Raw genomic sequence first — 24,287 nt, 5'->3', positions numbered from 1 at the left:
TGTTCCGATCATGAAACATGGTTTTCAGTAGCTGAATAGATGTGTTACTTTACAGTTGTGAGTAATGTATGAATGCAGAGCTTTGAGCGGACTTTGATATCTGTCGGGTGAATACGTTTTTGCGGGTAAGCTGCGCAACAACGCGCTAACACAACATTATACTGCTGAGTTTGCTGACAATCCGAAGAATACTGTCAAAACTATTACAATAAGAAACATGATAATAGCTGAAAATTAGAAATCGGTTAGAAATAAAGAAAACAGTAATATTATTATAATAATGAAATCGTAAACAATTAACTATAAATATATGTATTTATTTACCATAGTATCATTTAACTTTTTCAAATAATGGACACTAATTTCACCAGCGATCCAGCATCTTGATGTTATCTTCGAGAGCGCAAAATTCATAAGAAGAAGTCCTAGTTCTGCGGAAACATTTAGTGCCGGAAAATCGCATTGTTGATGTCGTCACCTTGAAACATATTACCGAGTCGTTTTCATTGTTTATCTCTTTCAATTTCATACATATTTTGCCCAGGTCCTCAATGGTGTAACAGGAATAGCCGTGTCCATTGTTTCCTATGAACAGATAGACTATGTTTTAGGAGTTGACTAAAGTGTGAACTTACGTTCTTTAAAGCAAGATTTGTATTTACTTCGGTTTTCTCTATAAGAACAAGGTTACAATAGTAACGGACTGTGCCAAGTGAAGTGTTCAAGGGCTACCGTTGCGAACCGAGTAAATCCTACAACTGGGACGATGGGAATAAACTTGCCGGAGCTAGCCAACTTTAGTTTTCCATTTAGTTAGTGCAAGTGTGCTATCAAAGAGATATCAACAAAAACTAACAATAAATTTTTTTTTTTGCCTTAACAACCAGCCAAGGATTATGTTGCTTTAAAGGGTTTATTATTTAAACTATGAGGCTGTTATGGTGTGGTAACATTATATAGTGGCTTAATGTTATTATTTTTAATTTGTTTTTATTGTTAGTATTGTATAATTGGTATCAGGTTTGTGGAGAAAACGGTTTGTCTATAGTTCAAGATTGTTGGTTTTTATAAAATTATATATGTTTAAGTGTATTTGAACGGTTTGGTTGGCTAGTATCGTCAATAAGTTGGCAGGTAGTGGGCATTCTGAGTCATTAACAGAGTTCCAAAGCTGTTCTCTGCCTTTCTTAATTAAATTTATCGCAGTCTAGGATTATGTGGTTTGCATCGGGAAGGCGATCCAAAACACATGAGCATTGTGGATTTATACTTATTCCTATTCTAGCCATGTGTTGGGGTGAATAGCTGGGGTAAAATCTTAACCTGCTAACTGTATTGTAAAAAGTTCAATTTTCGTTATAATTATGGAACCAAGGCCAATACTTAAACTTATTTTCAAAAATTTAAGAGCAAATTTTCTTATTTCAGATATTTATAAACACAGTACAATGGTAAACGCAGTAAATTTATCTAAGCACTCCTCATCAGGAAATGACACAGCTAGTGGTTGCTATATAGTTCTTAAATCTGAAATTGGGCTAAAGATGAGTGTATGAAGGGACTTAAATTTAAATTTTATGCCGTTTAAAATCTGTACTAACCTGTGACATATCTGTAAGCGTAGTAGGTCATGCCGTAGTAGAACCCCACGTAGCTACTTTGTGACCAGCCCAGTGGATAGAGCTTAGACCATACATAGACTGAAACATGCCCATAACTCAAATTCATGCTCCAACTTAGAGCCCTAAATAATTGTTTTCCATTTTGAAAATGAAGGATACGGTACCATTGTAGCCATTGTATCTGTAGATATCACATTGGAAATTATTATCACCTAGCCTATAGCAATACATTTCTGTAAAATAAACGAATCATTTTAAACATATGCAATCAAGAGAATTTTGATTACATGTAGCACAGCAACAATCACTGACAGAATGACACTTTCTGAATAGGTAAATATAGAAGTTCTATGGCGTGCACTTCATGCATTGGTTGCATGCAGCGCGTACCTTGCAATTGAATCATTAAATTCTTAAAACATATTTTGCGAATATTATTAGCATGAACAGATAATTATATTTACGTATTAATATGGTTTTTTTTTCTTGATTTCGTATACCATAAATATTTAAAAGACTTCAACATGAATCTTTTGAAACAGTTTAAACTTGAATATTAAATGAAACAATAGATGGTCAATTTATAGGGCATAATAACCTTATTCGAGGATAATATTAATCATTGACCAAGCTGTGCAAATGGGTCAATTTTTTGAGAGGATGGTACTCGATATATGAGCCATCTTCTGATATTGAAGAATTTATGTATGTTAATGTGTAAAGTAAGAACATCTAAGATGTCCACCCATGTGCACAGGTTATTCAATGTCAATTCTTGGATGTGGTTGTTAAGATGTCATAGATGAATATATTTGTTTGAGTTAATTGCTCTTCAATGAAGTGAAGTGATGTAAGAGTTTTTGGCATTAGTTTTAACATAAATAGTAGAGGGCATTTGGGCGTGCTGGGTGGTTTTACTTTATCGCTTCCATCCACCGCTCCACTTTGCTGCTCATTTCAGCCAAACAGTGTATTCAATTACATCTTAAATAATTAAAATTAGAATCATAGATACATATAATGCCATACGGAACTCCATTCACTAACCTTCAAGGGACGTAATATTTTCGTTAAAGAACTCTTTGGCGCTTAGATATTTTGAAGTTAATGTAAGACATTTGTAGGTGGAAAATTTTAAATTTGGAGAGTACAGGTTGTAGCAGAGTTCTTCCACTGTTTGGTTCTTTATTGAAATGTTCCATTTTAAGCAAATATTGTAGCCGTACAGTCCATGCCTAGGATCGTGATAACAATCACCTTTTTTAATTTCATAATCTTTGGTGATAACTCCTGTGAACAGGAGCATACAGTCAAGAAATCCGACCTTTTTACACAAACAGATACTTGTGAGTTGGAAGGACGAACGGAGGAGGACCACGCAGTCAGCTAGGACCTGCCTTATGGGGAACTTACCTCATTAGCCTTCTTCCAAAAGCTATCGCCTACCTCATGAAAGTGGGTTTTTTCACTCACCCATGATCAGAAGTTCCTCTGTTACGTTGTTCACACAGTCCTTTCTTGCATACAAGTCACGAGCAACATTAATTTGATTTTATCAAACTTGACATTTTTACTGCTACCCCAAATAATTTGCACGCGATTTGTTTATCTTTTAGACTAATTTTCTTCAAAAATTGTCATTTTCTGACCCTTGAAACAAAGTAATTCTTATGTTTTCGCACATCTATTGGAGCCTAAACAAAAACCATTTAATACACACATACTGCCTGTAATTTTGTCTGGATATGAATCCGAGATAATCACAGAGGAAAAGAAACAGCCAAATAATTAATTTTTCAGTCTGCGTTTTTTACTTAGGAACATGTGTACCAGGAAATAGAAAACATGAAGATCTCGAACTCGTGCGAGAGTTCTTTACTGGCCTCTCTTACGTCACGCAGGAAAATAAGAAAACTTGACCTCATGGCTCACCTGGAAGCTCTAATTCAATAAGCTCTTTTTCTTCCTAGTAGACCGTAATCATGGTACTAGGCAACTCGTTCGGCCCTTCTGGGATGGCTAGAACTTCTACAGTATCTGGAACAATAGCAGAACTGTCTCTTAGTTTTTCTCTGGCTCTTTCTTGTAAACAGTATAAGTTTGAAAGATGAGGAAAATGGACAGACAGTACTGAACTTCCAGAACGATTACTTATTTTCTGCAGCGATGAGAGAGATTGACAACCTCCTAGATGTACAGCATTTCTAGAGATGTTACAAGAGAGGGAATAGTATAGCAAATGGGCAGCATTTGAAGCAAGCCCGAATTGGAAAAGAGCAGAAGAAATTCTGGGGTATCCGAGAAATGGAGTATAGTTGAAACAATTCCTTATCAGCTGGAAGGCCAACTTCTCTTCTCGCGTGCCCCGTTCAATCACCATACAGAGGTTTTGTTTGGACAAACAAACCACATATATCATGGGCCGTGTAAAATAATTCTCTACAGAAAATAGTGCAGAGCAGGTTATGAAGGTCGTAACTGTTAGTTTGGTTGTTGTGTGAGTAGCGGATAAAACCATAATTTCCTACTTACGTATTTTATAAAAAAACTTACAATTTTCCGTAGGGTAGGTTATTGCAATCGAGGTATGTATTGAAATTTATACAAAATCCCATTTTGTTAATACACTATTAAAGCTCTAATAATCATCAATTATATTTCGAAAAATTATCAATCAAAACGAGATTTTACCAAACCCAAAAATAGAAGAATGAAATGTCAATAATGAAGAAATGTAAATATATTTAAATAAAAAATTGATTATGCTAAAAGTTATGTTTACGTACTGTCATCTAAAAAACAAATTTGTACAGTACGATTAAATATATGTTTAAGGAAAAATAGCAGTTTCCTCTGCAGTTATTATTTTTTATCTAACCATTCTAATAATAAAAAACAAACCTTATTTAGAGAAATATTTTAAAAAATTAGTTGTAAACTGTTAAGATCAGCTGTGAACTGTGATTCTCCAAGCCCCGAAAGATTAGTAATAGTAGGTCTAGCCATTTCTTTAGGGATCTTGGCGTCCCTGCGTTCGTTTCAACCTAAAAACACAACATTCAATTCACAACACCCTCGCAATATGTATAGAGGGCTTGCATAAAAAGTAAAAAAGTGGGTGACTTTTTGGGTTTATTTAGCCAACTCACCTGCAAAGAATAAAAATGCTGTTGATTTAGAAAATACAGTAGATCATCATAACAAACAAACTGATAAATATAAAAAAGAGGAATTATTCATTGAGCACTGTGAACTTAAAAAATAAAAGTAGATAACATTTAGTTTACTAATGATGGTTTTTTTGGGGTTTTTTTGACCGTTGTTGTAGATGATTTTGGTGAATGTCGAGGTGCGGTCTTAAATAAAAATAACTTTTTTGTTTTATACCAACGTTTCGGTAATTATTACTACCTTCTTCAGGGTCTGTACAAAAGGAATATTACACTAATATAGATAAAATTGAACAAAAACAAAAATCAAAAAATACATAAATAAAATTATTTTTAAAACATAAAATTAAATAGATAAATATAATAAATATAATTTGGGAAGACTTACATTATAAAAAAGTTTGTAAAGTTGACTGTATAGCTACGAATATATCATCATAACTGTTAAGGATTTACGGAAAAGTGGGTTTATATAGAGGTAAGGGAGGGGTGAAAACAATAGGGCTGGAAAAACCTAAGGTATGCGGTGAGTAATTTGTTAAGTTAATGTTTGAATGTTTGTAATTTGTTAATGATATTTTTTTTTTTTTTTTTTTTTTTTTAATATTCAAAAAACATAATATTTCGACAGCTTTTAAGAACACCAATACCTTACATACTTTATTCACAAAACTAAAAGACCCTACACCAAAACTATTCCGTTCAGATGTAATTTATAAAATCAATTGCAAAAATTGTGATGCCACATACGTCGGACAAACATCACAATACCTAAACAAGAGGCTATACCAACACAAACACGATTGCAAAACTAAAAAACCTAATGATACTTTATCTGCTCTAACTAAACACCATTTAGACTTACAACACGAATTTGACTTTGACAACACTTCCATACTTGCAACCAACACCAACAGAAGTAAACGAAACATATTAGAAATGATACACATTAAAAAACAACAAAAATCCATCAACTTTAGAACAGACACCAACAATCTTTCAAATTTTTATAATAACATTCTTCAAACATTAACTTAACAAATTACTCACCGCATACCTTAGGTTTTCCAGCCCTATTGTTTTCACCCCTCCCTTACCTCTATATAAACCCACTTTTCCGTAAATCCTTAACAGTTATGATGATATATTCGTAGCTATACAGTCAACTTTACAAACTTTTTTATAATGTAAGTCATCCCAAATTATATTTATTATATCTATCTATTTAATTTTATGTTTTAAAAATAATTTTATTTATGTATTTTTTGATTTTTGTTTTTGTTCAATTTTATCTATATTAGTGTAATATTCCTTTTGTACAGACCCTGAAGAAGGTAGTAATAATTACCGAAACGTTGGTATAAAACAAATAAGTTGTTTTTATTTAAGACCTCACCTCGACATTCACCAAAATCATTTAGTTTACTGTCCAACTAACAGAGTTCTACTTAAAATGTTCGGCGCGCCACTTCTCTGTGAAGTATTAGTTTAGGTGATAAAAACAGCATTCTATTGAAAATTTACTAACAGTTCTCTTGTAGTCAGATTTCTACAGCTGACTATTAACCTTAACATTTTTATTTTAAATTCTAGCTGAAGTTGTACTAAGATTAAGTGCTGATTTCCTGCCTTCTAGCGGGCAAATTTATATTTATTTTAGATAGATACTAATAGGGCGGCCAAAGGCCGGAATTAGATGAAAAGAGACCCTAGGCCAGTGGTGGGCAAACTTTTTTAATGGGGGGCCACAAAGTTTAAGAAATTCTAGAGGAGGGCCAGAATTATTAAAACTGTCCGGTAGGACAGTTGTATAAGGGTTGATCGTCAAAAACTGCACGAAAAAGCGTAACGTTGAAAAACACCCAACTTTGACAATTTTTTTCTCTTTTTCTATAAAAGATAAAATTCCCAAATTTTCTTTATAATATAGGGCAAATCCTCCTTTATAACTGTAATTTTTTTGCAACAACCCATATCTAATAGATTTCAAGAAAAAAGTTGCCGAAAATGAGCAAATACGGCATTTTCAAAAATTGTTCTTGTTCTTGTTCTTCTTCTTCTTCTTCTTCTTCTTGTTACCTTTATTGTAAACTGCGTAGCGCCTAAACGCGTGAACCGATTTTCATGAATGAGGTGTCATTCGATTCGGAATTTTATGTAGATGTGCCTTTTGGGGGTCTCGACGCTGTACATCGAATGGGAGGGGAGTTAGCCCTTTATGTAAGGCACCCTCCAAAATTATTATTACTAATTACTCTGTAAATCTTGGCCAGATTTTGATAAAATTTGGTAGGATGATAGAGTTAGGGCTCCCCTACGTAACATTAAAGCGGCGATCTGCTCTTACATAGAAAAAATGCATTTTGTGTTAAAGCTTTTAATCATAATATTATAAAAACATTACAGCATTACACACTTGTGTAACTACGCGGCTAGTTTAGCTTCACTTATAGGTTATGCATCTATTATTCTACTAAGTAGAATCTACTTTATACTTCTCGACCGTCAAAACGTAATTATAGCGGGCCATATACTATCCATGTCGATGGACCTTCGGCGGGCCGGATTAAATACTTTCGCGGGCCGGAGTTGGCCCGCGGGCCGTACTTTGCCCATCACTGCCCTAGGCTATTCCACTTATGAGGCCCTTTCACCTCCCATTTTTAAGTTTGTAAATTACATGAGAGATAATAAAATATATCACCTCTGTGATATATGTATGTATATTAATATGTTAAGTGAAACATGTTGTTATTGGTACTAACCTTTATAAAAATTGAGGCATGGATAATAAATAAAAAAAAAAAAATGGCCTCTTGATCTTGAAGCCTAGTTAGCCTATAGGAAAATCCAGCCATGGGCCTACGCCACCAGAACCCAATGGATCTATTGTGGCGGCTCCCACTATTCTAGAGCTCCGCCCTCCAGACCCGTCCCTTTAATCAGACTCTTAATTTTGGAGAGCGCCACCAGGGTAAAGCTCTCAAACCTTGGTTTTCCTCCCCGAGGAGTAACATCCTTAGCCCAGACAAGTCCCTCACACTGACACAACACGTGCAGTGCCATTTCTTCCTCCTCCTGACAGAACCTATAAACGCTATCATCTGCCAGGCCCATGCAATGCATGTGTTTTCTGAGCCAGCAGTGGCCGGTTAATAGGCCTACAATTATCCTGATAACCACACGGCCTTGCGGAATTAAGTTAGAGTCAGCTTTTGGCAAAAAGCCCCTAATTAACTCCTTCGCCTGTCTTTGCCCAGTGGTAGCCAATCACCACTCCTGAGACCTCCTCTGCACCCATAGTTTAATGGTCGCACTCTTAAAGAACTTGGATACCCCGAAAAAGGATTCCGGGCCATTGAAGTCTCCGCAGCGCGTTTAAATCTGCCATTTCGTTCCCTTTAAGACCTGAATGACCGGGAACCCACACCAGAAAAACCTTATTTTGGTCACTTTGTCGGGCCCCCAGACAATCCCATACCAGCCTTGAATTGACCTGGTAAGAACCAATAGCTCGTAGAGCAGCCTGGCTGTCCGAGAAGATTACGATCCTAGAATTAATCATTTCTCGTCTGGCAAACTCGGCAGCACTCAACCTAATTGCCGCTAGCTCAGCCTGAAAGACTGCAGCTGGTTTTCCTTGGCTAACTGAAAAGCCATATTTCGGTTTGACCCACTCCCACTCCTCCTCCTTCCTGGAGCCATCGGAGCACCACGTAGAGTCCCCCAACTGGGGGTCAATGCCCAAAAACAACTTTAAAAGGCCTGACGAAGCTATATTTGGGAGTCAAAACATCCGAAGGCAGACCCAAAGCATGGTCATCCTCCACCTTCTTCCATAGCTCCTGATAAGTTCCTTCATGCCTAACGTTAATAGGAGCTCGTCCTTCATAAGCCGTGACAACGCCCTAGCAACACCTTTAGAGTATATGTGCAATGGCGGCAAATTGAACTTTGTTTTGCTTCTTATAGTGTAAGATTGATGGTCACTGCTGGTTGCCTTAATAATCTTCTGCTTTAGTCAACACTAGGTAAATATAACGTTGAATGTTATAGAATCATCTGCTATGGCTGTTCTAAATCAATCTCATGGTCCATTCTTGAATAGAACTAGGCAGAATAAGCGTAATAATAAGTAATTTAAGTAATTTTCTCAAAATACTTTCAGAACCACCTCCCTTAATTTGATTGGTAAAATAATTAGGTAAGGAAGTTTATTAGTAAATTTATTTGTTTGCTATATTATCTTGCCCAGTTATTTATCAAATGCTAAATGCCATATTTTCGTTTAGCTTCCTTCAATATCAGCTGATTTCTTTCTAAAAATTCTTTCAAACGTGAAATATGTAGTTAAGAACTAAATATTAAAGCAGTATTGCTCAGGGGCATTCTTAGACGTAAGCCAGGCCTTCGATCGTGTTTGGCATCCTGGTCCTGGATTTCTGCTCAAACCAAAAAAGCATCTTCCCTCTACATACTACCTCATTCTGCGCTCCTATCTCTCAGATAGGTTCTTTCAAGTTAGTACTGGCTCAGCAATCTCCTCATTCTCCACAGTGGGGGCGGGAGTGCCGCAGGGGAGTATACTTGGCCCCGTTCTCTACAGTATACACATCAGACATACCTGTACAACCCTCTACACTACTCTGTACATACGCAGGCGACCCAGCCATATCAGCTTCAAGTACATATCCTACATCAGCTTCATACAAGTTACAGAAACACTTACACAAAATAGAATCCTGGGCCAAGAAGTGGAGGATTAAAATGAACTCACAGAAATGCCAGCATGCCACGTTTACTCTCCGGCGGGGCTCCTGTCCACCTGTCCTCTTCAGTGGCAATCCTCTTCCTTGTACAGATCTGGTGCGCTATCTTGGGCTCTTTATTGACAAAAGACTCACGTGGAACCCATACACTAGACTTAAAAGACAAGCAATGACGAAACGTGCGAAACTGCTTTACAGACTACTTGGACGACGTTCCAAATTGCCCATAGAACTCAAACGATTACTATACAACATTATCCTCAAACCTATGAGGACTTACGGACTAGAGCTGTGGAGTTCAGCCAAACCTACAAACATACGGTACAAGACAAGCCTGTACAAGACATTTCAGACAAAAATACTTCGACAGATAGCTGACGCTCCTTTCTACAGTGACTAACCTCACTCTTCACAACGACCTCAACATTCCCTTAATAGACCAACACGCCAAGACTAAATATCAAGAATTCCATACTGCTCTCTCTACTTGCTCAAATCCTCTTGTACCGTCTCTCGCCTCTTCTGACATCCCTAACAATACTCCTCGATGACGGGTGGCCCTGCGACTTCCTTACAGTCTGAAGAACTAAACGTCATTATTCTCCTATCTCTCCTCTCTCCTCCTCATATTCTCCTCTTCACTTTCTCCTCTCTCCTATAGAGAGTGCTACCGCTGGGTAGCTTCTCTCCTCCTGCTCCAGTTCATCTTATTTACATCCTATTTACTTATTTTATATATTTATACAGATTGTAAATTACAAAATAAATTTTAAAAAATAAATAAAAAAAATAAAATAATATTGCAACATTGAAGAAAATCTGTTGACCGAATATTGTTTTGAAAGGTACTAATTTTCAATGCAATTTGGAAGTTTCAAGAAAATGTAATTACTTAAATTGCAGTAAGAGGAATTAATGTAAATATTTATTCCAAATTTTGTGCATTATATAAACATTATACATATAGTTAATGCCAATTGTACAAATAATTGCAATTTTTTTTACACTAAGCAATACTCAAGTGCCAATTACGGTTAAGCGAACATTGTGGAGGGGGCACCAAACACATGCATATAGATAAATACACCAAGAAATGTGCAGGGAAACTCGTAGCAACAATATTGCTAGCAGAACACTCTTGCAGCTACGATGTTGGTGCTGAAGCTAATCTTGCTGCTACCGGTATTGGTTGCGGCTCTTGATGAAGATGGTAGGTTTCACTAATTTTGTTAATGTATTTCATTCCCATTTTTACTGTTTCATTCACAATGAAATAAGTTCAGAAGGCGAGAGTTCCTGTATAATGACTTTCCCATCTTTTAATTTAGAACTATTTTTTTTTTATATTATTATTAATTTATTGGTCTTTAAGACCTAAGCCTTTTACAAACGGAGTGTCAACAATCAAATTTCATACATAATGTAAAGTTTTTCTACCTTTTATCTAGAAACTTTACCTATAACTAATGCCTGCCACTAGTTACGTTAAATATGTGGGTTTGATTAAATAATAAAACTCGCTAAATTTGTAAGTAATAACCTGATTTATTAACACATTACCTTTACTCACATTAACATTTACTAGCAACTAACGCTATTCATTAAAGACAACAGTCACAACAGTTTACTGTTACTTACTCCCTACGTAACGCCACAAAACTGTTCCCCGACTGACCACTGGTCCGCACTGCACCGAATTGCACTAGTCTCTGCTACACAAACAAAGCTCTACTCACTAACTGACTAACCGCCTGACTAGCTATCTCTGAAGCACTCCGCAACACTGACTCTCTCAAACTGTCACTTCCAAAGTGTCTCTCCAAACTAACGTCTCTCCAAGACTCACTCAAGACTAACTGATTAAAACTGATTAACAACTCTACAAGACTAGAAAACTGATTAACAACTAACTTCTCCAGCTGTGTCTGCCTCCTTTTAACTGCGACTGCCCCACTCCGTCTGTGTCACGCCTACCGGCCGGTCACTGGCTGAGGAAAACACATACTGCCACCACCCCAATTGGGGCCGCCCTCCTCCAACCTTCTGTCACACTCCAACTCCGCCTGTCTTGCTCCCACCTGCCGCTCATTGGCTGGAAAACACATACTGCCACATTCACAACTGGGGCCGCCTCCTCCAATTCTCTGTCTCTCTCCAACTCCGTCTGTCTCACTCTCACCTGTCAATCACTGGCTGGGAAAACACATATGCTACCACCCCTACTGAGGCCTTTCTCTTAGCTGGCTTTTACACAGCGGTGGACCATTACAGGCTACGGTCACTAAACTCCTTGAACAATCTAGCCCCTTTCCTTTCTAGTTCAGGTGGAGACCGGCCCTTTTGTCTACACAGTGGTGGCCTGTTACCGGCTTTGGTCGCTTAACCCCTAGAACAATCTAGGCCTTTCTTTTCTCCTCAGGTAGAGACCGCCCTTTTGTTCACACAGTGGTGGCCTGTTACCGACTTTGGTCGCTCAACCCCTAGAACAATCTAGGCCTTTCTTCTCTGCCCAGGTCAACTTCGTTACAATAATATAATAATTAAATTAAATGATCAAACTTGATAATAAAAGTAAAATAAAAAACAATATCATTATTGAAATTAAAATAAACAAACAAAAAAGTAATAAAAATAGTAAAATAATGTCTATAGATGTTGTCTAGAGGAAAAAAAAAATATAAAACCTGTTTAAAACACAAAAACAAAACTTTAACAACTGAAATTATTCATTTAGTAAAAATGACCTTAACTTTAATATACTAAACGCGTAATTATAAACAATAAGTAATTTTGCTTTTTCGCAACTATACATTAATTCTACTAAATCTCTTTGTACATCAGAGGGCAGATTACTATTGAAATAATGAATCCTTATTGAGGCATATAGAGGACAAACAACAAACAGATGCAAGAAATTCTCCTCGACGTGCATATCACAAACTGTACACAACAATTTACAATTTATAATATGAATGGATTTTTGTAAAGATATTGTGATAAAATTTTTATTAGAAGTTCGCATCTGAGCAATCAACCTAGTTACCCTAAAGGGTTGTCTAATATTAATATACTCTTGAGGTACACCAGCCAAGAGTGGTAGGCTATTATAAATATCACTAAAACGGGAATATTCAAGAGATTGCCTGTCCAACTGGAGCAAATTAGTTTGAAGTTTTGACACAATCTCTCCAGCAGAAAGTCCATTGAGATCTGACGCTTCAAAATAAACTCCATATTTGCTCAACAAAACTCTCAACTGAAGAAACCAGTTATATTTCACAGGAGCAGTATTCAACTCCAAAAGTCTAAAAAAACAGATACGGGGCAATCTTGTGCTTTCCATAGATTGAGACACTAACAATGATAGTGTCGGCTAGTAGAACGTGGTTCAGCTGATGTGGCCAGGAAAGGGCAAGAAACTTCCGGGCGATGACTCCTTACTCCCGCGAAGAACAAATGATAATAATAATAATACCAGTGGAAAATAACTATCACACAGATATATATACAACCTTATATTCTACTAAATATACACAAAAAATAGCAAACAATTACAAAAATGAACGAAGGATCCTTCACCTAACTCAGTTCGGACTGTTTTTACACATATAAAATAAACTATAAGGAAATGAGTAAACAAAAAAAATAACTTCTGAAAAAAACTTCAAACTTCTAGTGCCCCAAAGGGTTGATTGTTAGTTCTTTTGGTTAAGAGTTCTGGCAGTTCCGGGTAGTTAGACTGGGAGAGGGAACCACACAACACCAGAGTACCTGAAGGTGCGGCACGCCAACCAATTTCCGCCGATGGTTCACCTTTTTAGTAGTGGCTTGAGCCAGAGGTTCGGTCATTTAATCTCCAAAGGTGGCGTTAGTGGCGGTTCGGCCTATGGTTCAAAAAGACTCTATCTCTCTCTTCCCAGCTGGTCACTAGGCGCTCTCTCTCTCGCCAAACACTGCCCTACTCCACCTTGCTCGATTCGGCTCCCCTCTCCATCTTCATTCCCTGCCCACCGCTTACCACCTCTCCCCACTGCACTTACTTCAGGCTGCACTTATTCTTTTAAAACTTAATTTCCTGACGTTACGTCATAAGATAACATATTTTTAATCCAACCGACAGTAATCTTAACAATTTGCAGCAAAACATGAGTTATACCGAATTCAGTTCTAATAATATAATCGGGGGTGTTTCGAGATAATTGGAACAACCGCTTATAAAAGTTCAGATGCGCCCTCTCCAACAAATCGACGTATCTTAGACTCCAGACTTGTGCCCCATACAACATTACACTTCGAGCTATAGCATTAAATACCCTCACTCTCGAGACCCAACTCTCACATTTTGATTTTGTTAAGATATTTATAACTGATCCGGCAGCGATATTTGCCTTGCCAATTGCTGACCTGGCAGTCTGTAAAAACAAAGAAGATTGGTTGAATTGCACGCCCAAATAGACAAAATTATCTACAATATCTAGCATCACATCATCATAAAAAAACTTATATCTTTCAGCTCTCAGTCTTCCATTGTGAAAAATTACAATTTTTGACTTTTCAGTATTTACTTTTAAGCCATTCAAAACACAGTAGTTCTTTAAAATATCTAATTTTTTGTTTAAATCAATGTGAGAGTCACTAAGAATAACCATATCGTCTGCGTACAAGAGTAAAATAACATCAGACTTACCATCTATATGTTAATACCCCGAGCGTTATTTTCCCGAAAGAAGTTCTCAATATCCGCAATGAAAAGCGAGAAGAGAAAAGGACTAAGGACCTCCCCCTGCATAACCCCTTCAGACAGAGGTAATTCAAATGTAAAACTGCCATTTACCTTAATCTTGAAAGAGGCATTTTCATACAAGTTCCTTAATATGTTAATTATTTTGGGGGAAATTCCCGCAGAGTGAAGCTTGTGAAATAGTTTAGAGTGGGACGGAGAATCAAAAGCTCTTTTAAGGTCAATAAAAGCAGTAAAATTTTTCCTTTTTGGCAATCTTAGATGACACTGAATCACTGTACTAAGTACAAAAATATTATCATTGCATCCCCGACCCGGTCGAAAACCATTTTGACATTCTGGAATTACAGACACCTCTTGATCCCATATTAACAGTCTGTTCAAAATAATTTGCATGAATATCTTAAGAATGCAATTAGCTATACAAATGCCTCTATAATTACCTAAATCAAACTATCTCCTTTTTTGTACAGCATAAATTGAGAAACTTGAGACCACTTAAGCGGGAGAACCTCACTGGAAAAACTTTATTAAACAGAACCTCCAAATACAAGAGCCAGTTTTGAGGAAGGTGTTTGTAAAATTCATTTGAGATTTGATCGGGTCCAGGAGCTTTAGCACTTCTACATTTTTGAATGCTTTTCATAATTTCGTCATGAGTAATTGGAGCGTCCAGTATACTCGTAGGATGGCCGACACCGAAGAATAGGGTACTATCATAAATCCTCAAAGGATAAATCAATTTATAATAATTCTCCCAGGCGTCAACACTAATAAATGAACATAACGCTGGTCTAAACCTATACTTATTTATTGTTTCCCAAAATGTCCTAGTGTCTTTTATGTTTGCAATACTATCTAGTAAAGATTTTTGAAAAGATTGTTTTTTTATACTTAACCAAGTTTTTATATCTTGCTTTGGTATGTAAATAAATTAATTTCAGGAAACACACGAAATTGGCGCGTTTACAAAATAGTAAAAGTTTCCTAACTTTAACCTTCATTTTCTTACACTCTTCGTCATACCAAAGATTTTTTATATGAGTTACAGTAACATCCCTTCTGATCAACTTGGCAGAAAACATACCAGTTTGGCTAGCAGATTCCATTAAGGCTGAGTACAAATTTTAATAAATAGAATTTATTGTTTCTTCATCAAAATTAATACGAGTAAAATCAAAATATAAGCTCGTACATATTCTGGGCGAAAACAATAAGCAATTAATAAACACATCAGCTTTATCTTTATCCCAGGCAATCACTTTTACAGAACTTTTAGGATTATAATTGCATCGCGAGCTTATATCACTAACTATGACACAATTTAAACTGACTATAACAGGAAAGTGATCCGATCCAGATACAATACCTAGGACCTCTAAATCCCTTACTTCAGCTAAATACAGACTGTCAATCCAGACTAAATCTACAACACTCTGCCCTTGCGGACTAACATAAGTGAATTGAGAGGGTGTGTCACGAAGCGTTCTACCGTTTACTAGCACAAAAGAATTTAATTCCATAAACTCAATCAAAGAAGTACCTTTACTATTACAGATTCTATCACAAGACCCATGCTCAACTGAAAGGAATGTATTATTAAATAACTCTTCATCATTATTTTGTAATCTGCCCACTCTACAGTTAAAATCTCCCCCAATTAAATGCATACAATTGTGAAAGGGCAAAATTTGTTGCAATGTTACTTCAAATAAATCTAAGACAACATTTAGATCTAAACTAGGTCTAAAGTAAACCAAAACTAAAATAAAAGAAAAAATATTTGAAATAAATGAATTAATAATCCACCATGGTGACTGATCTAAAATAAGAAATTTAAATAACTCACTTCTAACAAAAACCATAAGCCCACCCCCACTTGCTCTACCAGCACACTGACACGTATAATGGCGAACCAGCTAGTTATAAACGAAAAAATAAAATAACTAAAATCACATCACTAGGGTGCTAAATTTAATGTAAACAGTTACGAAGTAGTAAATAAGAATAGAAAGTAAGTAGATACAAAATGAATTTCATAAACAATCCCTGTCCGACTGGCATACGGAAGACGCCTCTTCAGCACAAAGGGCAGAGTTTATCTGTGATTTGTATATACAAGCGCACCTCACCAGCACTACTAACTTCTCCACTAAACAGTAGAAAAGTTAAGTTTTTAATGAATATCTCCAAAACTAGTCGCTAGATTTAGCTCAAAGTTTGACATACACTAAAGTGAACAATAATCTCTATGAATACCAAAAATTATTTAATTATTTCTAACACTTATACCACTATAAGATGTTCCCATCTAAATGTCTGTTTACTTTTTCTCTCTAATTGCATTCGTACTTTGTTTCATTTAATATTATAATTAAGTGGTAATTTCAGTTCATTAGTAAATTTATTTAGGTACATGAGTTTTCAATTTTCGTGAGATGACTCTACAGCATCATTCAAAAACAGCGCCGTATCATCTTGCCCATTTATTTACCTAATATTTTAGTTTCAGCTTCCTTCAATATCAGATGATTTCCTTCTAAACATTCTCTCTAACATGAAATATGAAGTTAAAAAATAAATATTAAATTTTCAGAAATTGGAGAAAATTGGCTGACCAGAAGAGCCGTTTTACTGAATGTAGTATGGCAGTTTTAGCCACTTTCTCGGAAATAGTACCTTTAAAGTGATTAAGTGTAATTTTGAAATGAATTGATTTTCAATGAAATTTGGAAGTTTAAAAAAAAATTAATTGCATAAACGGTATTATATTAACGGTAAAAGTCGTGGGCGTCGTGATCATTTGTTACACCAAATTTTGAAAAATATTTGTCAATGCCAATTGTACAAATAATTGCAAATTTTTTGCACTAAACAGTACTGCAGGAATTCCAACTTTAGGGAGAAGTTCTAGATGGTGGGATGTGCAAATTATTGTTAAGGCAACATTGTGGAGGGGGCTCCAAGAACACGAGGCCTATATAAATTCTCAGAGAAATGTTCAAGAAGACTTGTAGCAACGATATTGCTGGCAGAAGATTCTTGAAATTACGATGTTGGTGCTGAAGCTAATCTTGCTGATTCCGTTACTTGTTGCGGCTATTGACGAAGAGAGTAGATTTCACAGTTTATTTTTATTTCACTTCTTTTAACTGTTTCATTCTCACTGAGTTCAGAGTTCCTGAATAATGACCGTAACGTCTCTTAATTTAGAGCTAACTTTAAGGACTATTTCTACGAGTAGACAGAGTCGTTCTAGCAAAATGTAGTTCTGGCACAATGTAGCTCAGATGGTCAGTTTGCTTATTCTTCTTCTGCTACTACCGCAACCACTCATCTTGGAGGTGGCTTTATTCATCTCACGATTGTCTTCTGTACAGTGCATGAGTTCCAACCCTTTACCTGCAAAGCAGACCAATTTCTCACTACATTGTCAAGCAACCTAAAAATTGGCTTCCCTCCTCGTAGCAAGTTTTTCTCAAGCTCGCTTAGAGCCCTTGTACTTTTCATTCTTTGTCCATAGCCTACCAACTTAACCTGCCTCACTTTAAGATTGTACATTTGATCTGGTGGAGAATTTTTCACTTCTCTGCTTGTCACACCTCCGTCGCATTTCCACATTGGAACAAAAATCCTTCACCATGCTTTCCTTGTCCAGATATCACCACTACCACCTTACTTAGGATTGGCGCGGTGATTGTCTGCAACAGATCTTGTGCATTTATGATTTAATATTTCGCGATTTACTCTCCACGTTATCAGAGAAATAAAGGCAAATTAACTTCCTTTACCCGCAGTAAGCAAGATAAGTCTTGCTTTAATTTCTTTAGAGCTCTTAACTTTGTATTTTATTTACGTACCAAGATGGTAAGATAGAAGTTTAATCCGCTGCATTAACTACGTCATTCGATTGAGGCCAGGGTCGCTGCTATTTATCCTTATGTTGGAAAAGCATTATGAGCCCCTAAAATTAATTCCAATGGTTCAATTTACAATAGAATGTTGGTTGGTTGATTTTGTTGCTTCTTTAGCTAGATCTGAGGCAGAATCGTTTAGGTGTAGATAGAAAAAGTAAATAAATTTGGATTGTAGTCAGCATTCAGAAAAATAATTTTTGCAGTTTTATGTTAGTTTGTTTGATTGATTATAGATATCGAAAACTGTGTAGACGGTCATGGATACAGAACATGTACTCCTAGTTTTCCTGTGCCTGCTGATAAAACAGGTTAGTTAAATAAATATATATATTTATTACTAATAATCTTTGTAAAACCGATGTCTTCCGCAGTTCTTATCGTAACTTTAAGGCAGATATTCTAATGTGTGGATTGTTCTAGTTACAGTAACAGTTAGGTACTATACAATATCGAAGACACTGAAGAGTATTGAGGTAGCCGAGGGCGGGAGAATTATCATAACTGCATCACTTGAAGGTTAGTCATAACATCTTATTCACTATTATCCTTTGTTGATGTTTGAGGAAGGGGTTTAGACGAGATTTATTTACTTTTATTTGTATTGACTAATATTAGCGTCCTCAGACATTCGCTCATGCTTTCTAATAGAATTTATTTAGCACACTTCTATATAAATTTGGAATCGTTTTAAACACGTTAATGTTGACTTCTTGTTCGGTTTTGATTATTTGATTATATTTGTTTTTTTAGTTATTTGTGACTAATCTGTAATTAAGTGAGGTAGAATCTTTGACCGTGTGCTACAATCTCTAATATATACATATATTAATACTGTCCGGTAGGACAGTTGTATAAGGGTTGATCGTCAACAAACTGCACGAAAAAGTATTAATGTTAAAAAACACCCAACTTTGACAATTTTTTGTTTTCTATAAAAGATAAAATTCCCAAATTTTCTTTCAAATATTGTGCAAATCCTCCTTTATAACAGTATTTTTTTTGCAACAACATAGATTAAATAGATTTCGAGAAATACGTGTCTGAAAATGGGCAAAAACGGCATTTTCAAAAAATGTTCTTGTTATGTTACCTTTTTTGTAAACAACGTAGCGCCTAAACGCGCGAACCGATTTTCATGAATGAGGTGTCATTCGATTCGGAATTTTATGTAGAGGTGCCTTTTAAGGGTCCCGACGCTGACAATCGAATGAGAGAGGAGTTAGCTCCCTTTATGTAAGGCCCCCTCCAAAATTATTATTACTAATAACTCAGTAAAACTTTAACCCGATTTTGATGAAATTTGGCAGGATGAAAGGGTTAGGGCTCCCCTACGTAACATTAAAGCGACATTCTGCTCTTACACCTACTAAAGGGAAGTTTTGCAATCATTTAAAGTTATCGTTTCGTGAACCTATTTTCTTCAATGAAGTATTATTTGGTTCAAAAAATGATGTAGATTTGCATTTTTAGAGGTCTCGACTCTGTATAACTTTAGGAAAGGAGTTGGCCCCACGCAGGTCAAGCCCTCTCTAAAACTATTATTACTAATATTTCAACAAGGATTAGTCCGATTATGCTAAAATTTAGCACGAAGAAGCGGTTAAAGCTTCCCTAAGTGACTAAACTGCCATCATGCTCTTACTTCTACTAAGAGGAAGTTCTGCAATCGTTCAAATTATCGACGTACGAACTGATTTTAATGCATGAATTGTCTTTCAATTTGAAATTTTATGTACGGTAGATACATCTTTATGGGGTTTCGAGAATGCGTGACGTTTAAGTTTCATCCTGCTCTTACACCTACTAAGGGGAAGTATTTACAACCATACCGTATTCGCAGTTTAAATTCTCTTTGCCCGTTTACGGAGAAGAATTGTAATTGCAAATCATTTTCCTATTCCATCTTTAGAAGTTACTAGCTGTACCCGTTCACACGTTGCTGTGTTTGAACAAAAAGGCAGTTTTGATACCTCAAACATAATGTATTAATGACCAAATGTATACAATACATCGAAATGAAAATTAACACTAAAATTATCCCTACTTCAGAGTACAAAGGTATCATTTCTACATAATGTGAAAAATTCAGTTAATGTTGTTGGCGGTAGTGACATTGCTCTTGCACGTACACATTCTGATGTAAAATATACTCTCTGTCCATTTTCAAGATGTACTGCTAAATGAACAACCGTTGGATATCGTTCATGAATGGAAAATGATAAAATACGCCATACAGCCTAATTGCTACTTATGTAGCGCCCCAGTTGATATTGGGTGACTTCATCGTTAGATGCAGTTGTATTTTCCACTCCAAACACTGCCATATCGCTTCCTTTGTTCACATATTTGCAAATATATTTTATAGCTTTCACTGAATTGCAGTACCCAACATTTATGTGTGCGTTCTGCGTTTTTAGTAGTAATGGAGAATATGGTACTACCCAACGATTATCAACGTCAATAGTATTGTTGAGTACTTTTAGTTTAATGGATTTTCCACCATCTTCGGTATAATTTATTCTCGTATTAATAATTGCAAAAAACTGTTTTTCATGGTTTTCATGGTTACACTTTTAACAAATATTACTAATTAAATGTTATTTTGATATTTTGATAGGTACTGTGCCTTCAAAGGAGCCTCCTCTGGCTCGCAAGCCAGGTTAGCCAGGAGGTTTTCAACTGCTCTCTGTATCTGAAGAGGCACCTTTGGAGGCACAGTACATGCTTCACAAGTTGAGTAAAGTTCCTTATTTGATAAATTAAGGAATAAGTTTGATCCATTACATGAAAGATATTGATCACTTAAATATGTGGCAGAAGGTTACCAATTTTTTTGGTAATTAAACGCAACTCTACCAAAATTACCAAATAATTAATAAACCTTCTTGTTTGTAACAGATGTAAAATTAATTTTCAGCCATTTTGTGTATGCTTGAGAACATCTAAAGCTCTTAATATTTGATTTTTCTTAGAAAAATCACTCGGAAAACGACTTATTTCCCGATATTAAGAAAAATACTAGCTTTACTGCCTTGGCAATATTTTCAGTAGAAAGGGGATGAAAAAATACATAAAAATGACCTATCGCCTGCTCTTCTTTCTCTTTGATAATAAGTTAAAAAATTGAAATATGATTTATAAATACCAGATTTTGAAATGGCCTAGCACCTTTAATTTTGAAGATATCGAATTGTGGTTTCCGGTTCCTTTCATAACTTTGTATACTCTTTAAAACACTGTATATGAAAATGGGGGTCAACTGCAAACCCTCACATTTGGTCGCGCGTCAGCCGCGTATGCGGGCAGGAATCTAAAATCAAGTTGGATATTCTGAAACTAGAGGTAACGGGCAACAAATTTTTCCTCTACCATTTTTTGCTCAGATCAACTGTTTAAGCATGAAATGCATTTAAGCCGTCTTAAAATGAACACCCTGCATACAGTATACCTGCATACAGTAAGTATTGTCCATAGGCCTACTGTGTGTAGTACATCTAAAGTGGAGTTCAATGACGTATTGGCCAACTTCATATTTTCCAGTAGTCAATTTTTAAAGTAGATTGTCTTAAAATAAGGAAGTCAAAGGTTACAATTTGCACTTAAAAAAAAAAAAAAAAAAATCTGATCTCTCTGAAATATTTGAGAAAATATTTTAAACAAGTACTATCTTTATAAACAAAAATTCATATGTATTTACTCCAAATTACAATTTCACACACAACTACTCCAATTTGTGTGCGGGTCCGTGGGCATATTGTCCCGGACATCCTGCAGTTGGGAGCATGTTAGCAGGTGCGGACCGTTCATAACATCTCCACCACAAAGCACACAGATTCTGTTGTCCTTAATGCCAATTCGGTGGAGATGCTTCTGAAGGTAATCATGCCCCGTCAATAATCTTAAGCATGCCACAGCTGTTGATCTAGGCAGATCGGTGGGGAGTCTTCCTTTGATATTTCCAAGCACCTCCCACTGCTTCCCTTGTGCTTTTCCCCTTTGTTCTACGGCCATCTTCGATCGAAATCGGAGCCGGATTTCTCTCTCTTAGCCGTTCTAAGCGGCAGTGGGGCCTTGAACTGAACTTGATTTGCCCCCTCTTTTGCCAATCTGTCAGCTTCTTCGTTGCCCTGGAGTCCAACATGACTCGGGATCCAATGCAGTACAACTTGCTTCCCTTGCGAAAGTAACCTATCTATGAGAGCCCTGCATTTCTTTATAATGATGTCGTCTTTATCATCATAGCCGGTTACTGCTGAAATAGCTGCTTGGGAATCCACAAGTAAAGCAGTCTTGCAAAAGTCCCTTTTAGCTACCTCTTCCAACGCTATGGCGATGGCGTGCAGTTCTGCATCAAAATTTGATGCTAACTTTCCAACAGGAACACTCAATTGGAACTGCACTGCGTAGACATGGAAAAAGTAATGATTTTAGAAAAAAAATTAAAGTGACGTCACTCAAGAACAGTGGAAAATATGAAGTTGGCCAATACGTCATTGAACTCCACTTTAGTATGTACTACACACAGTAGGCCTATGGACAATACTTACTGGTTCACCCTGTATATAAAAGTTACTTTTTGTGCCCATAACTATAGGTTTCTTGTTTGGGCATGTGGCTAAATGATGTGGCTAAGTCTGTGTTGTAGTTAATTAATTTTCTAAATATAAATAAGTGGTTGCTTGTTGGGTGAGTTATTGCTCTTATTTTGAACTCATTGAAAAATTTGGATAATTCAGCTAATTGTGGAATGTTAGGTATTTCGGGAAGATGGGCCCGAGCTGGAAAAACCCATCCTTCTTAAAAAAATGTTTAAATATTATATTGATAATCAAAACGACAGAAATACACACTGAAAATAATTAACTATAAATTACCTGATGGAATGTTTTAGTAAAACGTTTCCAATGAGAAGAATAGTCCAGTACATCAAATATATTTTATATAAATCGGTTAAAGTACTCAACTCGGTCTTATTCAGATGGATCTTTTGGAGATACACTTATTGTGTATCTTATTAAGTGTTTTTGGGTGCCAGGTTATCCAGATGCATCAATTCATTAACCTTATGTTTTGTGTTATGTTCACAGGTGCAAATATATCCCGTCAAGTCTGTGAACGCCCAAGTGGCAATCATATATGTTTGCATTATAACAAAGTGCAAGTGAGCAGTGGTACTGATATCTGTTACATGATATCCACATCGGCAAACACAATATATTCCAGCGGCAGATGTGATAATATATCTTCAAAAGGTATTCAATATATCCCAACTGGTAGCAACCTACCAAAATAGTGGTAGAAAGTAATTACTTTTTATAGTAATAACTTAATTGTAATTGATGAAATTTCATTATTTGTGTATCTTATTGTGTGCAATTATATAACATGTAATAAAGTATGTTTAAAAAACGTGAAATATTGCAAATAATAGTTTGTAATTTAATTTGCTGTTTTATGTAGAAGTAATGAATCCTTTTTAGTTCCTCTTGATTCTTCATTTTTCATTCTTCTTTAATGGTTATTAGGTACAATTGAGTTCATTGGGTAAATGTTTCTGTTTCTGGTACTACTTTTTCTTTATTTAATGTGCATTATTTATCCATTTTAATTTTAATTTGTTGAGACTATTGTAATGTTAAAGAAAAAACAAACACATTGCTTTATTGTTATTCTATTTTTATAATATTATAACAATTATGATTTTTTCTCTGTAATTGATAATGTGCCGTGAGCTTACGTATGTATTTTCGCCTAAATGCAAATAAATATTTACTTATACTATAAACCTATGTATGTGTATGTACGAAGTTTGTGGGAAATTCCGGAAGCCATTTTGGAGAATACCTCAAGAAAGTTAGCAATTCATTGAGTCAAAATCTAAATTAAGATTCTGTTTTTAGCCACAATTAATCTTTAAATTAGTAGAGTAAGAGTTGTACATTATATAAACGGAATCTACCTATCCACACTCCAACTAATTCGGGTACATTTCAAATAAAATATATAGATCTTGATGTACTATGAAATTAGTATGGTAAGTTTAAAGGAAATCGTAAGACCAGTTTCAG

At 35.8% G+C, this 24,287-nt stretch overlaps 2 protein-coding genes across 7 annotated transcripts; one reads left to right on the top strand and one right to left on the bottom strand.

Moving 5' to 3' along the window:
• Positions 1 to 100: 100 nt before the first annotated feature.
• Positions 101 to 5,939, bottom strand: LOC141448403 (uncharacterized). 5 transcript variants are annotated; one of them, XM_074116762.1, is made up of 7 exons: positions 4,772 to 5,170; positions 4,524 to 4,666; positions 3,555 to 3,659; positions 1,787 to 1,855; positions 1,602 to 1,700; positions 325 to 585; positions 101 to 227 (listed from the first exon to the last, which is right to left on the bottom strand). In XM_074116762.1, the coding sequence occupies exons 4-6, from the start codon at positions 1,851 to 1,853 to the stop codon at positions 365 to 367; spliced, it is 387 nt and encodes a 128-aa protein (XP_073972863.1). In that variant the 5' UTR covers positions 1,854 to 1,855; positions 3,555 to 3,659; positions 4,524 to 4,666; positions 4,772 to 5,170; the 3' UTR covers positions 101 to 227; positions 325 to 364. The 5 variants fall into 5 exon arrangements, with proteins under 5 accessions (XP_073972863.1, XP_073972864.1, XP_073972862.1 ...); XM_074116763.1 differs by lacking the exons at positions 101 to 227; positions 4,772 to 5,170 and adding an exon at positions 5,181 to 5,939 and having other exon boundaries at positions 250 to 585; XM_074116761.1 differs by lacking the exon at positions 101 to 227 and having other exon boundaries at positions 250 to 585.
• On the top strand, positions 5,935 to 23,986 carry LOC141448402 (uncharacterized). 2 transcript variants are annotated; one of them, XM_074116759.1, is made up of 6 exons: positions 5,935 to 5,979; positions 10,407 to 10,478; positions 10,573 to 10,771; positions 18,453 to 18,527; positions 18,640 to 18,735; positions 23,307 to 23,986. In XM_074116759.1, the coding sequence occupies exons 3-6, from the start codon at positions 10,711 to 10,713 to the stop codon at positions 23,510 to 23,512; spliced, it is 438 nt and encodes a 145-aa protein (XP_073972860.1). In that variant the 5' UTR covers positions 5,935 to 5,979; positions 10,407 to 10,478; positions 10,573 to 10,710; the 3' UTR covers positions 23,513 to 23,986. The 2 variants fall into 2 exon arrangements, with proteins under 2 accessions (XP_073972860.1, XP_073972861.1); XM_074116760.1 differs by lacking the exon at positions 10,407 to 10,478.
• Positions 23,987 to 24,287: the final 301 nt, after the last annotated feature.

This window comes from Rhodnius prolixus, unplaced genomic scaffold, assembly GCF_049639745.1.
Source record: "Rhodnius prolixus isolate KJV_2025 unplaced genomic scaffold, Rpr scaffold_25, whole genome shotgun sequence".
Lineage (NCBI taxonomy): Eukaryota > Metazoa > Arthropoda > Insecta > Hemiptera > Reduviidae > Rhodnius > Rhodnius prolixus.
This window is presented reverse-complemented; position numbering and strand designations above follow the sequence as displayed.